The following is a 14,919-nucleotide window of genomic DNA, read 5'->3' as shown; positions in this document are numbered from 1 at the left end:
CGCCCAAAAGATTAGTGTATACACAAGTCATTTTGAAGTTATCCATTAACAAGTTTGGCAGCTAACATACACAAATACTCAATCTTGTCTTAACCTGTGTTACAGTTTAAGACAATCTTCTTACCTTGTGTTCACATTTCTGATCAATGGGTAATTTCATCCATTCACTATCATCCCCCATGGTGCTTTAGTTTCTTGTAAATCAGTAATTCCTAGGTAGGAGGGGGGAAAGTAAAATTAACAGTCACTGGTCATAGTTGCATTTGCAAAATACACACAAACCTCAATTTTTACTGTCAATACACTATCAATGCCACCAGAAAAGGGCTATAGAAATTACAATGAAATGAGAAAATATATCATTAAGTAATTTGCTGTTCCTCTTTTGGCAGACACAAAAGCAACAGGAAACCTCCTTCAGAATTATATAGATGTAGCAATTAATGTTCTGTAGTAAGGAACATAGTTAATCGGACTCTCATTCAGTCCCCTAAAGGGCTTTTAATATATTCTGAAACACACCCAACTCTGTAAGATCATTCCAAGACATATGCAAGTTTATGTGTATAGTAGTATTTTAACATAAATGCCTTTCTCAGAGCTGATAGAGTCAACTTCATCAGGTCAATAATGTATTTCTAAATGCCAAATTCAACTAATGATGCACAATACAGAGCAAGTTATTAAGTCACTAAATTAACTGCACTTTTAATCCCGACAACCAGCATTTTCCAGACTGCAGAAGCACCTCTACCTTCCTACAGCCTGTTCTATTTCCTGTCTGCACCACTAAAGTCTTGTTATTCACTTGCTGATATGCAATCCCACAACCCTCTGTCACCTAACTCAACACGGCTGCACCAACATGCCCTCATCCCATATTAACCCTAGAGTCAAGTGATTATTGCTGCACCATAACCAAATGGGCTACTATCAACTGGTGGAAATTTATCACAACAGCTCCTGGCAAGGGACGGCAAGTCTGTGGTGCCCCAAAGAATAGATTTAAAAAGCTTTCTTATGCAAGACTGTGGAAGAGAAACAGAATTTTAAGCAACTTCAAGTGATCTTACTGGTGTATTCCCCCCCCCCCCAAATGCCTGTGTATAGGAAAAAATACACAAGGAAATACAAATTCAGCAACTACTTTCAAACCACATTGGAGCTGGAGGAGGCCCTAGGATGACTTCCAAAGACCGTTCAGCAGTGGAAAAACCTCTCATCTTCCAAAGAGAACATGCTTAACAAAAACACCATACACCTATTACCAGTTTAATCTAACTTCTGTGGCCAGGTTGAAAGGAGAGGTTAAGCTAATAAAATAAGTCAACTATTTACACAGAATTACTTCACTGAAGCCACAGTAGGTTGAGATTGCCTTACCTAATATTAATTATGGACAGGAAGCTGAGCACCACCCAATAATTTCAATACCTGTTCCAACACCTCCTACACATTCTGTATAACGTCTGAACTAATGTATAAAATATTAAATAATGCCGAAAACATTTCAAGGTTCTCCAGAATAGTTACAAAGAGGTCATTTTTATTCATGAAAAAGAAAGAGTTGGAATGTATTTGAAGGCTGTCTGGTCCAACTAGTATAAATAAGATTTTCTGATATTAGCAATAAAGCCTAGAAGATTCAGGCATGCCGAAATCTACTCAAGGAGGCAAAAAGGTAACAGCATCACCAGCAAACTTGGAGAAACAGCATCTACTTTATTGATAGCATATACTGAATTAAAAGGAAAAAAATTCAACTTTGTATAATGTTACATTTTTTTATATATAGAATAGCATTTGAGTTACCTCAAATGGGAACAAGTATCCATTTCCAACTATGAGGCAAATTCCCCAAAGCACTTCAGGATTGTGTATGCAGCAGTTTAAGAATCACAGGCATCCCAATTACTGGTTTTGCTACAAAAGTGTATTCCCACTGTCAGTTACTGTATTACAGAAGGGATTACAAGATAGTCATTGATATTCAGCACCTAATATATACAACCTTCACAGATCACAGAATTATTTTATTTTCCCTTATCACATTTTTACTCCTCGTCCTTCTCTTGGTATAATTTTCTTATAAAACAAAATAAAAATTCAATAGTAGTATTTTATTGAAATAGTTAAAAACAATAACATTAATACCAGTAGATCATAGGCACTGAAACTAAAAGGCTCTTCGTGTCAGTTGTTAAATGTTAAAGAATGCAGGTGCAATTCTCTTTCCAAATAGTCAAAAATAAAGGACAAGCCTCAGGCTCCTAATTTAACAAGTTATGTAGGACAATCCCTCACACTGGCAACTAAAACTATGGCAGAAAATGCTTACCAGGTCCCTAAAAACTGTATAAAGAACAAGTGCACTTATGAGATTTCAACAGTGAACCGGGCACTAAAATACCATACAAAACAGGATAGCGACTGTCTTTTTTCTTTCCTTTTTTGTAGTGTTTAAAAGTAATAAATATTATTTTTTTAAAAAAGGATAGCGACTGTCAAGCTTAAGAATAATTTTAAAAGCATATAGCTTGTTTGCAACAAACTAGTCATTAATCCAAGTTTCAAAATGTGAGGTAGTTTCCTTACATGTCATGCAGAAAAGCTACTCGTCTCTTATACTTTACTATATTTAAATATAGTACATAAGATTTTAAGTGAAGCACTGCAGTAGCTGCAAAAAATATGATTTTTTTTAAAAAAAACAATATTTTGTGGTCCTTAGCTATTTCAACAATACAAACAATGCTTTTAAAGTAGTTTTCCCCCCCACTACCAACTTGAGTATTTTCCTTGCCTGTTGGCTTTAGATGGAAGTAGTCAGCTCCCTGTATGAGAAGAAAGCTAATGTTAGTGTCCAAGTGCTCAAAAAGGATATGGTTGGTTAAACTGGGATGCCCTCTAGTGTCGTTCTGGTTTCCAATTCCTTTCTGGGGCACCTTGAACAGGTTACCTGCTCTCACAACCACAGACTGTTTTCTGGCTCCCTTGGAAAGACTCAAAATAGGTTAGTATGGCGCAAGACTCTTTTCCTTTGCACTCCCTGACCAAACTGCCTCTGGATGCTTCCCTGCATTTGCCATAGAAGCAGCTTATGTTGCAGCTGGGGTAGCGTCAAAACCATGCAGTCAGCTGTCCCACATCACTTCTGTTCTGGTAATGTTTATCTCAAGCTGAGAAGATCATGCTGCTGCATAAACAGGCAGCATTTGCTCAGCAGATCCCAGACACCAGTAGGGGCAAATCACAGTCGTGCACCCACCCACCCAATGATCAACATAGCATGAAGCAGGCCTTTTATGAATCAGCTATTGCTACAACACAATGAGCATACATGACATCTTAGAGCTTCATAAGCGCCCCTACCCCCGCTTAAAATAGACAATGGCTCTATTAAAATGTCATGCATTTAGTCTTCAGTGGCTTGGAAGTAATGCCTTGTTAATAGTCATAGGCCCCTTGATTTTGAAAAAGAAAACTGAGGTGAGAGAGGGGAGCAAATGAACCCACAGCACATGAACCGAGATATGAACAGAGACAGTAAAGAAGACAGAAGAAAAGGAGGGAGAACCAAAGGTAGCTCAGGATAGATGTGTTTAATTGCAGTACACACTGTGATCGCTACTTTTGAACTGATACTTGGATCACTGCCACTGTTGTCATTACTCCGTAAGTTACTATTGTTTTGCTGCAACCAAGGAAAAGCTTTGCTCAAGATCTCACTTAGAAGCAAAACCTCAGATTAATTTTTAATAAAACTTTCCTTTCCAATTCTATTTGCAAAACTTCACCTGTAGCCAGTGGCGTAGTGTGGGGGGTGCAGGGGGGGCCAGCCGCACCGGGCGCAACATCTGGGGGTTAGGGGGCGCAAATCCACGGGTTAGGGGGCGCAAATCCACGGGTTAGGGGGTGCAAATTACTTGCCTTGCCCCGGATGCTGACAACCCACGCTACGCCACTGCCTGTAGCTACCCAATGCTTAAAAGATGAAGCAACTGAAGATCAAATCTGTTCATTCAGCTTGCCCTCCTTTTTTTTGCTTTTTATGGGGAACTCACATCTAATTTTGTAATTATTCTATGACATTAGCTAGGCAGAGGAATTGTAATTTGTTCTGGACCACCTAGCAAGTATGGTGAGCCAAGAGTTTATTATCCAGTGCATTCTACTGTTTAACATTGTGATGGACCTCCACCATCACCCACAGCAAGACTCAGCACAAAGATTAACCTATCAAACAACAACACAACCAAGCCATCACAAAATGTTACTTTTCACAGAAGCTGCTTTGAGGACACAAATGATAAAAGCTTTCTAATATCAGAATTGTACAGAATTGATTATTTGTGTTTTAAATACACAATGTGACTTTGAAGTATCTAATTGCAATCCTACATACAGCTATTCCAGAGTACACCACACTGAAACACGTAAGATTTATTTCAAAGAAAACATCTTCAGACTGAGCTAAAGATATCAGATTGAGCTAAATGATCCAGCACCTTTATGCCTTCTCAATTTCAACAGGATTAACAGACATGCTTAACTTTTTCCTACTTTCAGACAATGGGGACTTAAAAGTGCTTAAATTTGACTGCATCATTTGAAATATTTTACAGTATAGCAGTTGCTGTTTCAAATATAAAACAATAACAATAATAATTTTTATTATTTATTATTTATAACCTGCCCATCTGGCTGGGTTTCCCCAGCTACTCTGGGCAGCTTCCAACAAAAGATTAAAATACAGTAATTCATCAAATATTAAACATTTCCCTAAACAGGGCTGCCTTCAGATGTCTTCTAAAAGAAAACAGCCAATCAAAAAAAACTGGGGAGAACAAATGAATTGAGCACTCCAACAAAGTAATCATGTTTTCAGAAGTCAGAAACACAGTGCTTGATTAGGGTTACTCTCAGAATTTAATAAATGGTAGGATTTTGATGATTTGGGTGTGTGAAGGGAGAAATACAATCTGCAGATCAATTCCTGGACTAGCCTATGCTAAACAACCTGGCCAAGCTAGGGCCTTTAAGAAACAATAGAGAGTCATTGAGGAATTGTCCTTTCCCCCCACCCCAGGTGAACAGGGGATTTGGAAGGTTGCCAGCAAAACAATGTTTGAGGTGACAGGAAAAGGGAGTCTGGTAGTAAGGGGTTCTGGGAAGGAGGATGAAGAAGGGTTGGGAGCCTTTTTTGGACAGGCTGCTTGAGAAAATTACTGGGAGAGATGACTTGGACTCCAGAGCTGCAATGCTGTGGGGTACAAGCCCCTCTTGAAAAGACCATGCTGTAAAATCTGGACTCCCTCAATGCAGATTGAAGGTGTAAATGAATGAATAACCCATATTTCTTAAAGCTACAACAGTCTCTCCTGTGTCTCAATCCCCATGGGCTTTTGCCACGACCCAGCAGAGAGAGTGGGAGGCACCCAGCTTTGTAACAGTCTTAATAAAATTGAAACATGGGGTAGTGAGACTTACTTCTGGGTAAACATTATAGAATTCTGCTATAACTCTAGGAACTGCTTGTTGTTAAATGTAAAGGTGAAGGGACCCCTGACCATTAGGTCCAGTCGTGGCTGACTCTGGGGTTGCGGTGCTCATCTCGTTTTATTGGCCAAGGGATTCGGCGTACAGCTTCCTGGTCATGTGGCCAGCATGACTAAGCCGCTTCTGGCGAACCAGAGCAGCGCACGGAAACGCCGTTTACCTTCCCACTGGAGCGGTACCTATTTATCTACTTGCACTCTGACGTGCTTTCGAACTGCTAGGTTGGCAGGAGCAGGGACCGAGCAACAGGAGCTCACCCTGTTGTGGGGATTCGAACCACCAACCTTCTGATAGGCAAGTCCTAGGCTCTGTGGTTTAACCCACAGCGCCACAAGCCTTTTAAAATATTGTTTGGTACCATTTTCAAAAACTTGTACTGTAATCCCCAAAAAATAATTCCTCAAATTTTGTACCAAATTGGGATACAATACATCCCTGGAAGACTTTTTTATGAAGAGGAGCGCAAGAAAAGAACACCCCCACCACTTGCAGAAGCAAGGCAAGTTGTTTACACAACAAGAGAGCAAACAGAGAATCCTTATGCTGAGACAGGACCACTTGCCTCTATTCACTGCCACTCTGCTTACTGAGCTTTTCCACAACTTATTTTAAATCACATTTCCTTTCAAATAAGAGTTGTTCTACCTGACTGCATCTGCATTCAGGAGCTGTTACATGGAAATATTCTAGGTAGGCTCTATGACTAAGTCCTAGAAACAGGGTGGGGAGCCCATGGTCCTTCAGATCATCCACAACCATTTACAATGCTAGCTGGAAGTCCCATTTGTTCCCCAACCCTGTTCTAGTGAAACTAATATAGGTTCTCCACTAGTACCTCTTATTTTCTAAAATCTAATTAATGCTGTAGAGCCCTGCATCTTGCCCTAGTATTTACATGCATGTGTCAATGTCACTGACATGGATGCAAGATAACACTTTTTTTTATTCATGAAATCTTTTTTTTAATTAAAAAAAATGCTGTGCAAAGCACCACAGATACAAAAAGCTTAAAATAAGTTTGCCTAGGCTGTGATCTTCCAGATGTTGGATTCCAGTTAACATGACCAGTAAGGGATGATTAAGATATTTATACCCCACTTTTTACTATGTATCTCACAGCTGTTTACAGGAAAGAGCAAAACACACAACAGGCACAATTTAACACTTAAGTTACAACATCAGAACATAGAAAACATTAGAACAAGTTCATAACACAAGGACTTCCTGAAAAACCTTTTAAACCAGGGATCTCAAACAGGGATAGTGCCTGCTTGATTTCTAGCGGGAGTTGTAGTCCAACATCTGGAGAGTCAAAAATTAAGCATCCCTGGTTTAAATTTCAAAGAATGAAAATTCCTACGAAGCATAAAAAGCAAGCACCCTGAAATAGGCCCAGCGTTGTTGTTGTTGTGAACATTCACAGAGTAGACCTTCATAACATAACACCTCCGTTCAAATGCTCAAGCGCTCGATGTTGGGGATTCCTGACACAGGCCTTCTTCATTCAATACAATCTCGCGCCCATGCCACCCCACCTCACCCCAGCGTCTTCCAAGCACATACAGGGGAATCTCAAAAGATGATCCGAATCCCTTCCCTGTCAAGGATCCCCTTTCTGCCCCAGATCACATTGCCGGTCTAGACCTACAACGCACGTCCCCTTCCCCTGCGACAGGAATTGCCGAAGGCTCCCCAGACACCGTTTCCCGCTCTATGCCCAGCAGGGCCACATTTCCCCAGTTACTGCAGCTCGGAGCCAGTCGACATCTACAACCACCAGCACAACAAATCGGCCGACGCCGCTCGCCAGCCGGACCGACCGACCGAGAGACGCTGCTCGGTACAACTTGGCCACCCAATGCAGCGGGGCAGCAGGCCGCTCCCCCGGCATTGTTTATGACAGTCGCCCGCCCCAGCTGGCCTTCACCCTGGGGATTTAGGCCTTGCCACCAGTGCCGCCGCCCTACCTTGCAGCGGGCGCCGGACAACGTCGCCTTCCCCCAGGCCGGACTAGGCCGGACTCTCGCTTGCCCAGCAACCGCGGCCCGGCTTAGCAGCAGGAGCGGGCGGAGAGCTGCATCTCCGACCGGCAGAGAAGGAGGCGCCTCCCCCAAGGGCGGGGCGCGTCGCAGCCGGCGACACCAACCTCCGCCTCCCGCCGCACCTGAGCAAAGGGCCTTCCCCGGGCCATGTGACAAACAAAGGCAGGGATCCCCGCCCTGGACGGACCATGCGCTCACTCCGCCCCTTCGCTCTCCCCCACCCCCGATCAGAGAGGCAGAGCGCTCCTACCGAGGCTTCCGCGCCGCGGAGGGTCCCCACCCTAACCAGTTCGCAAGCCTTTTTGATTCCCTTTCTGTCGCTAACGGGTTCTCATGCTCAACAAGAGGCCTGGCCAGGAAGGCCATTCGTCCACTTATGGTCAGACTAGCTAGAGCTAGGTGGGTCGTGCTCCTGAAGAGGCTTCCGCGTATCTTAAGCCTTGCTGATCCCGCGGGGCTAGGAGCCCGACGGTATGTACAGTACAGGGTTGTGCTTATGTGTGATCTCTGTACTAGGGGCTGTAAACTGAACCTGTTAAAAATAGTGGCCCGAAACAGAATCCGCAAGCATACGTTTAATTGCGAAAAGAACTACTCTGCCTCCAACTGCTTTCGAATAAACATTTTTTGTAACATTGCGCTGGTAAGCCAAAATAAGTGGCCCTTGAAAAACGTCCAGAGACCCATCTCCCTAAGAAGAACCAACTACAACATCTTGCCTTATAGAACCTGTTCAAAGTGCAACAACTTTTCTCAAATTTACAATTCTGTTCAGGAGACACCTTTAACTGCTCAGCGTTCTGTAGCACTACTCAATGCTTTGTTAGAATCACGTGTTTTATATAAGCATCAAAGCTTGGTTTTCCTGCCTTCTTACAATCACCTAACCTCAAAGGAACATAATGAAAGGTGCACACAGACACATCAGTATGCTGAAATGCTTTCCACCTACAATAGTAAAATGAAGCTCATAATCCTAATACCAGTCAAGGATAAATACTGCAACAACCACTTAATTTGCACGTGCCATTTCACAGCTTTAATAGACAGTACTACAGAAATCAGCAACTAGGTCATTGTCAGAGAAATTAGGTAAGCTCTACCCTTTATGGCTGCAAATGTCTACAATACCCTACAGCAAGGGGAAAGCACCTCAAACAAGATTTATTTATTTTTTAAATACAAGTCGAGAAAAATAGGAACATCCTTAGCATGTTTCCATGCTTCTGAAATGCATTCAAGTTCTGTGTAACCATAATTCCCCTTTTAACAAGAACTTACCAGGTGGAAACAAAGTTAATAAACAACATCCACAAAGTCGAAGGAAACAGCATTTACCACTGCAAAAACAATTAGTTTTCATTCATTCTGCTGGAATTCTCTGTGTATGACTGTCAAACCTGAGAGACCAGGGTTCAAATCCCCACTAAACCATGAAGCTCACTGGGCAACATTGGGCCTGTGTCATATACCTCACAGGGTTGTTGAGAAGATAAAAAGAGGGTGAATCATGCACACTGCCTTGAGTTCCTAAGTGGAAATGCTTGTAGTAAATAAATACATACATAAAGCTAGTAATAGTTTTTTGGGCGGAGTGTCTATTAGTGATTGTCATTAACACTGCATAATCTTCGCCGCATTAAGCAGTTGGTCCCTTACCTTTCCCGCCCCGATCTGGCCACGGTGATCCACGCAACAGTCACCTCCAGGCTTGACTACTGTAATTCGCTCTATGCGGGGCTGCCCTTGAAACTGTCCCAGAAACTCCAGCGGGTGCAGAATGCTGCAGTGAGGCTTCTCATGGGGTCCCTGCCATGGGAGCATATTCACCCAGTGCTTTACCAGCTGCACTTGCTCCCGATGGAGTATAGGGTCAGGTTCAAGGTGCTGGGTTTGACCTTTAAAGCCTTTTGTGGCTTAGGGCCCTCATATTTATGGGACCACCTCTCCTGGTATGCCCCGCAGAGGACCTTAAGGTCCATGAATAACCATAGTGTAGAGGTCCCAGGCCCTAAGGACGTCAGACCAGGGCCAGGGCCTTTTCAGTGATGGCTCCAACCTGTTGGAATGCTCTGTCCCATGACACTAGGGCCCTACAGGATTTAATCTCCTTCCGCCGGGCCTATAAACAGAGCTATTCCGCCTGGCCTTTAATTTGAACTCAGCCTGATCTTTTATTTCCCTTCTCTTCCCCCATCCCCTCTTTTTATGAAAATTACCCTTTCTGGGACCCCACAGCTAATTCTCCCCTGGCCTCCTCGCTGGCTCAAGTACAGTAGTACCTCGGATTAAGAATTTAATTCGTTCCAGAGGTCCGTTCTTAACCTGAAACTGTTCTTAACCTGAGGTACCAATTTAGCTAATGGGGCCTCCCGCTGCGGAGTCTGTAACCTGAAGCATCTGTAACCCAAGGTACCACTGTAGGTCTAATTTAGCCAGCTGGCCCAGGTGACTATCCAATCTTTATTGGATGGATTTCCCTCAAATTGATTTTTGAACTTTGGATTTTATTGTTATTCATGATTTTATATTGTATTTTATGCTGCTTTTATGTTGTATTGCAATTAAGTGTTTTAAATTTGTTGCTTATCACCCTGAGCCCGGGTTTCTGAACCGGGAAGAGCAGGGTATAAATAAAAACTTATTATTTATTATTATTATTAAATCATTACACTATGAGCAAGAAATTTCACATACACCAACACAATATTCTTAAACAGAAATAATTCCTTTGACATTTGTGCATGGTACAATACAAAACAATAATGATTAAAATGATGAAGCCCAACCCTACAAAACCATAAACAGAATAGAGCATGACGTAATTATAGTCTGCAGAATAATATTCCAGTACATATTCACATTTTCGCTTCATCCAGAAAAAAAATGTTTTCACTATATTTGCAACCAAATTCAGATGAAACATTTTCAGACAGTAATTGGTAACCTACTTGTAAGCACTAGAAGTGTAACACAGTATCTGTATTCAGAGATTAAAAGGAAATGCCTCAGGTCCAGACCCACAAAGCTATTAAAGATTCTCAGTTCATTATCCTAAATGATGAAAGAGGTACCCACCAGTAGATTGCAGGAGACTTGAAGAAATGTTATTACTAGACCATAAAGAAGCTGCTGTTAGAAACAATGGAGTCTCTAAGTGTGCAGTAGCAATAGTGGGTAAAAATGTCAAAGTAAGACATTTTGAAGTTGTAACATGTTCTAGAGAGTGTTAAAAGAACAAGCATGTTCTGAAATAGAAGATCCATTATGTTCTATGGACTTTCCAAGTTCTGGAATAAAGTGCACTTAGCAACCATGATGAAAGCTACTTTCAGAACAGGGCAGGTGCCTAGGGAAAGGGTCAGCGCAGATATAACATTTTAATAGCGTATCCTCTTTATAAGTAGTTACCAATATTGCAGAGCCAAATTATCTCCAATATAAAAATGTCAGTATAAAATATGTAAGTGCACAGATGCCTAGGATTAATCCAATCCTCCTTGGGACATAGATGCTGGCATTTAAACATACCTCTCCTTCTACAAAAGGAATATTGCCTTCCCCGGTCAAGAGAGAAGTCAAATGAAGATATACTGTATAAACAAGTAATACTTCCAGGTATCTTAAACTGAAGGACCTCAAGGTCTTAATTATTAAAATTTTTATTAGGGGAGGGGATCAAGGTCAGCTTTCCAGAGGCATCAGGAAGGGGGGTATTGGACTATAGTACATGGATCTTTGCATATGATCCAGCAAGACTTTTTGAATGGGGTACCTCTTGGGTCTGTGATTATATGTAAGTATTATTGCCCACAATAAGCATTAATGTGCATCTCACTTTGTAGAAGGCACTAACAATGCCCATCAAACCACTCATACCTATAGGTATATAAACATTCTAAGCATAGCAACCCTAGCAAATGGCTTGGATGTAAGGCCCACTGGAGGAAAAATCCTTCACAGAATAGTTCCTAAGTGTCTCTACTACACTAGAACCAGCTCCAGGTTTGATAGGCCCATGCCAACTTGCTGTCTAGGGGACCCCTGTCCTCACCATAAGGCTCACTGTCTTCTTCACCCTCTTGCGTTGGAGGGTAGGGAATGGAGGTTGTTCCTTGTTTGCCACTTCTATCACCAATAGCTCACCTGAACAAACTGACAGCAACAACATTCAACGACTGCCAAGAAAGGAAAGGCTGTTGGTATCGCGGACTATCAATGCTGCTCATTAGTGCACCAGAGCAAGTGAACACCAATGGTTTCTGGGAACGGCAACTGCTGATGTGAGCTCCTCTGCCCACTTCTCCCTAAAAGCAGCTACTGACAATCATCACTAGTTCACAGTGGTGACAGCTGCCCTAGCATTCATCACTGCTCCCTATGTCATGGGTGAGCAAAGAGCCATCAGGGGTTCCTCTACTTCTCTGGGAAGCCCCTACCCAGGGCTGGATTCTTCTGGCAACTGCCACGGTCTCAGGAGAGCCCACTACCAACCACAACCTGTCTGTAGAAGTATCCATCACAGCAGCATGATTGGGTCCTCCTGAAGGTATTAAAGTTCTATTCCTCTTCCCCTCTAGATTAGGTGTATGTAACGTTGTGAACACCAATGCTTGTTATAGCCTCTCTTCATCCCTCAGTGAAGCAGATAGGAACTTCTAGTGTCTGTCAACTCACACATGCAGCAAGCAAGCAGCACCGGTGGAAAGGGAGAGGACAGACAAGCAGGTCCTGTTTCTTTCTAGTCACCAGTGTCACTCACCCTACCGGGCAAGTGACCTAGCAGCAATAGCATCACAGAGTGGTATGGTGTCTACAGTTGCTCACTCAACTGCCTTCTCCCCTTCACTAGAAGAGCAGTGGTGGAGCATCTGCTTTGCCTGCAGAAAGTCCCAGGTAGAGACACCTGCCTGAACCCCTATAAAGTTGCTCCCAATCAGGGCGAACAAAATTAAGCTAGATGAACCAGTGATCTGACTCAATATAAGAGCCTTTTGTATATTCATAGTAGCGACTGGTACTACCTGCTTGCTCAAGTGGGCAACTGGCAGTAAGCAAAATTCTACCCCCTGCCCCGTGCTTCACATTTGACCAGGGATGGGAGGGGAGAGGCAAGTGAGTGAGTTTGCCTAGGGAAGCATGGGGCTTCCACCGGACAGCAAGCTGCTGAGCCTTCCCCCCCCCCACCCCAAACCTGCAGCCCTCAGCAGCGAGCGCATGCCCACACGCAGTTAGAGATGACTCGAGCGGGAAGCCCTATTCCGCTGTGCACCTCAGAGAGAGTGCAGAGAGCGCGGGCTCGATTTACAGGCGATGCCGAGATCGGTGGAGGGCCTTCCGTAGCTGCTGCTATTATTACTTAATAAATTTGTATGCCGCCCTTCATCGGTAGATCTCGGCGAGGTTCACAAGATAAAAAACACAAGATAAAACACACACACAAAATGCTTAACCAAAACCAAGAACAAACGCAAACCACTAACCCTCCCTCCCCTCAAGAGCAGCGGGGTGGGGATGGAGCTGTGTTGTGGAGCCCATCCTGAGGAACAGCAACTAAAGGACCAGAATGGCAGTAAGGACGAGGCGGAGCCCGGCCGCCTCAGAGCAACGGCCTTTCTCGGAGCTCCGCGCCCCGGCCGTCCTCGCCCAAGCCCCGCTTTCCATGCCCCTGCTGAGGCCCCCCTCTCATGCAGGCGGCGGGTACTCACCTAGGCCGCGACCGGCCAAGCGGTAAGGCAAACCTCGGGCCGCTCCTCAAGTGGGTTTGAAATCACCGACGCAGGCCACACCTCCCAATATCCTCGTTCTCCATTGGCCGCCGCTATGCCCGCCCTTGCCCCCAATCTGACGCTCCATTGGGCGGTTTGAATCCGGCCCTGCGCCTGGGTCCCTCCAGAGGGGGCTGCCCTCAGCCGCAACTCGCCTCGCGGGCGCTGCCCCTCGGCCGTTTGTTTCCCCAGCGACGCCGGCTCGGCTTGGAGCAGGTGCCGCCGCCGCCAGCCGAGAGGGAGACGTCCAGAGTTTCGCGGAAGTTCTCGTGCTCAACCGCTTTCTGCTTGGAGAGTCCGGAGACGAAGTGGCAGAGGAGGAAGCCAAGACGCTCTTCCGCTCTGTTTTGTTTCTAAAATGGGAGCTGGATAAAAGCCTCGCAGCTACCTTAAAATGTCCTTTTCATCCCTGCTAGGCTTTTCATAGCTGCGTGACTGGCAGGTGTTCGGATGGTGCGTTTTCTGGCATGGAGATGGTGCCATCCCCCGCTGCCGGATTTACTACATAAGCTAAACAAGCTATAGCTTAGGGCCCCACTCTCTCCAAAAAAATGTAAAGGGGAAAAAACCTGGATGTACATTTCCAAAATATAAGATAAAAAGCAAAATAAAACCTACTGTACATACAGCAACAGTGTTTTGTGTTGTGTAGGCTCCTATGATGTAAATAATGGGCCCCCAATCATTTTAAGTTAGAGCTTAAAAATTATTTCACTATTCATATGCTGCTTCTTAATTGTATTTCAGTTCAACAATTACTTTGATAAATCTATTAGGTCCATAAATTACCACACAGCATATATTCAAGACAAAAAAACAGCGACAATTTGTTGTTGACAAAGGACAACTGGACATATAAAGGGCCCCATTACCTTCAGTAGCTATGGGCCTCATCAAACCTAAATCCAGCACTGTGTGTGACAGGCAGATGTTCGGATGGTGTATTTTCTGGCATGGAGATGGTGCAACGGAGAAAGCTCCTTGCCCCCCTTGTGTTTCTGCCTGTTATGCATTTGCTAAAAGGCACAGGAGTTTTGGGAGGAAGCTGGGTGGTGCTTGGTTGTTGTCTTAGTAATGAGGGCAAAGGCCTTCTTGATTATTATTTAAATAGTTAAAGCTTACTCTCACAACATTTCACAGATAAAAATAGGGGCCAAGCTCCAGATAGGAGAGGAGTCTGTCTGCGCAGAGGGCATAACCAAGTAGACAGTGGTAAGACAAACATAATTCAAACCATAAACATTTCACCAGCAGAAGCTAATTCAATGCAACAAACTTTAAGAGACTAACAGGCACTACTGTATTGGAAGTTTGGACAGAAGAGGGTTAAAAGGAATTGGAGACTGCCTTAATAATCCTGGCACGGTTGATAGTACCTTTCTTTGTTAATGTGCATCTGCATATTTGGATATAATCATAAATACTACAAAATGGTAATGAGCTTCCAGTAAAGTATTCTAAATGGAATTAAACTTGGGTAAGCACCAGACCTTCAGAAACTTCACCACTCTGAGAACTAGTACTACTGTACTGTTAAATCGATTGGAAAT

At 43.7% G+C, this 14,919-nt stretch overlaps 1 protein-coding gene and 1 long non-coding RNA gene across 5 annotated transcripts in view; one reads left to right on the top strand and one right to left on the bottom strand.

The window, feature by feature from the left end:
* The window catches only part of CKAP5 (cytoskeleton associated protein 5), a 45,508-nt gene extending 45,291 nt beyond the window's left edge, over nucleotides 1-217 (bottom strand). For all 4 annotated transcript variants that reach the window (XM_079950387.1, XM_079950388.1, XM_079950389.1 and 1 more), the window contains exon 1: nucleotides 125-217. In XM_079950387.1, the coding sequence (XP_079806513.1) occupies nucleotides 125-181 (57 nt within the window). In that variant the 5' untranslated portion in view covers nucleotides 182-217. The remainder of the gene's footprint in view (nucleotides 1-124) is intronic.
* Nucleotides 118-14,359, top strand: LOC307202775. Its single transcript, XR_013832992.1, has 3 exons — nucleotides 118-216; nucleotides 13,314-13,811; nucleotides 14,298-14,359. It is a non-coding gene; the product is annotated as an uncharacterized lncRNA (long non-coding RNA).
* The last annotated feature ends 560 nt before the right edge of the window (nucleotides 14,360-14,919 follow it).

Source organism: Podarcis cretensis, assembly GCF_951804945.1.
Source record: "Podarcis cretensis genome assembly, chromosome: 1".
Lineage (NCBI taxonomy): Eukaryota > Metazoa > Chordata > Lepidosauria > Squamata > Lacertidae > Podarcis > Podarcis cretensis.
Note: the sequence above shows the minus strand (reverse complement) of the source record. Positions and strands in the feature narration are given on the sequence as shown.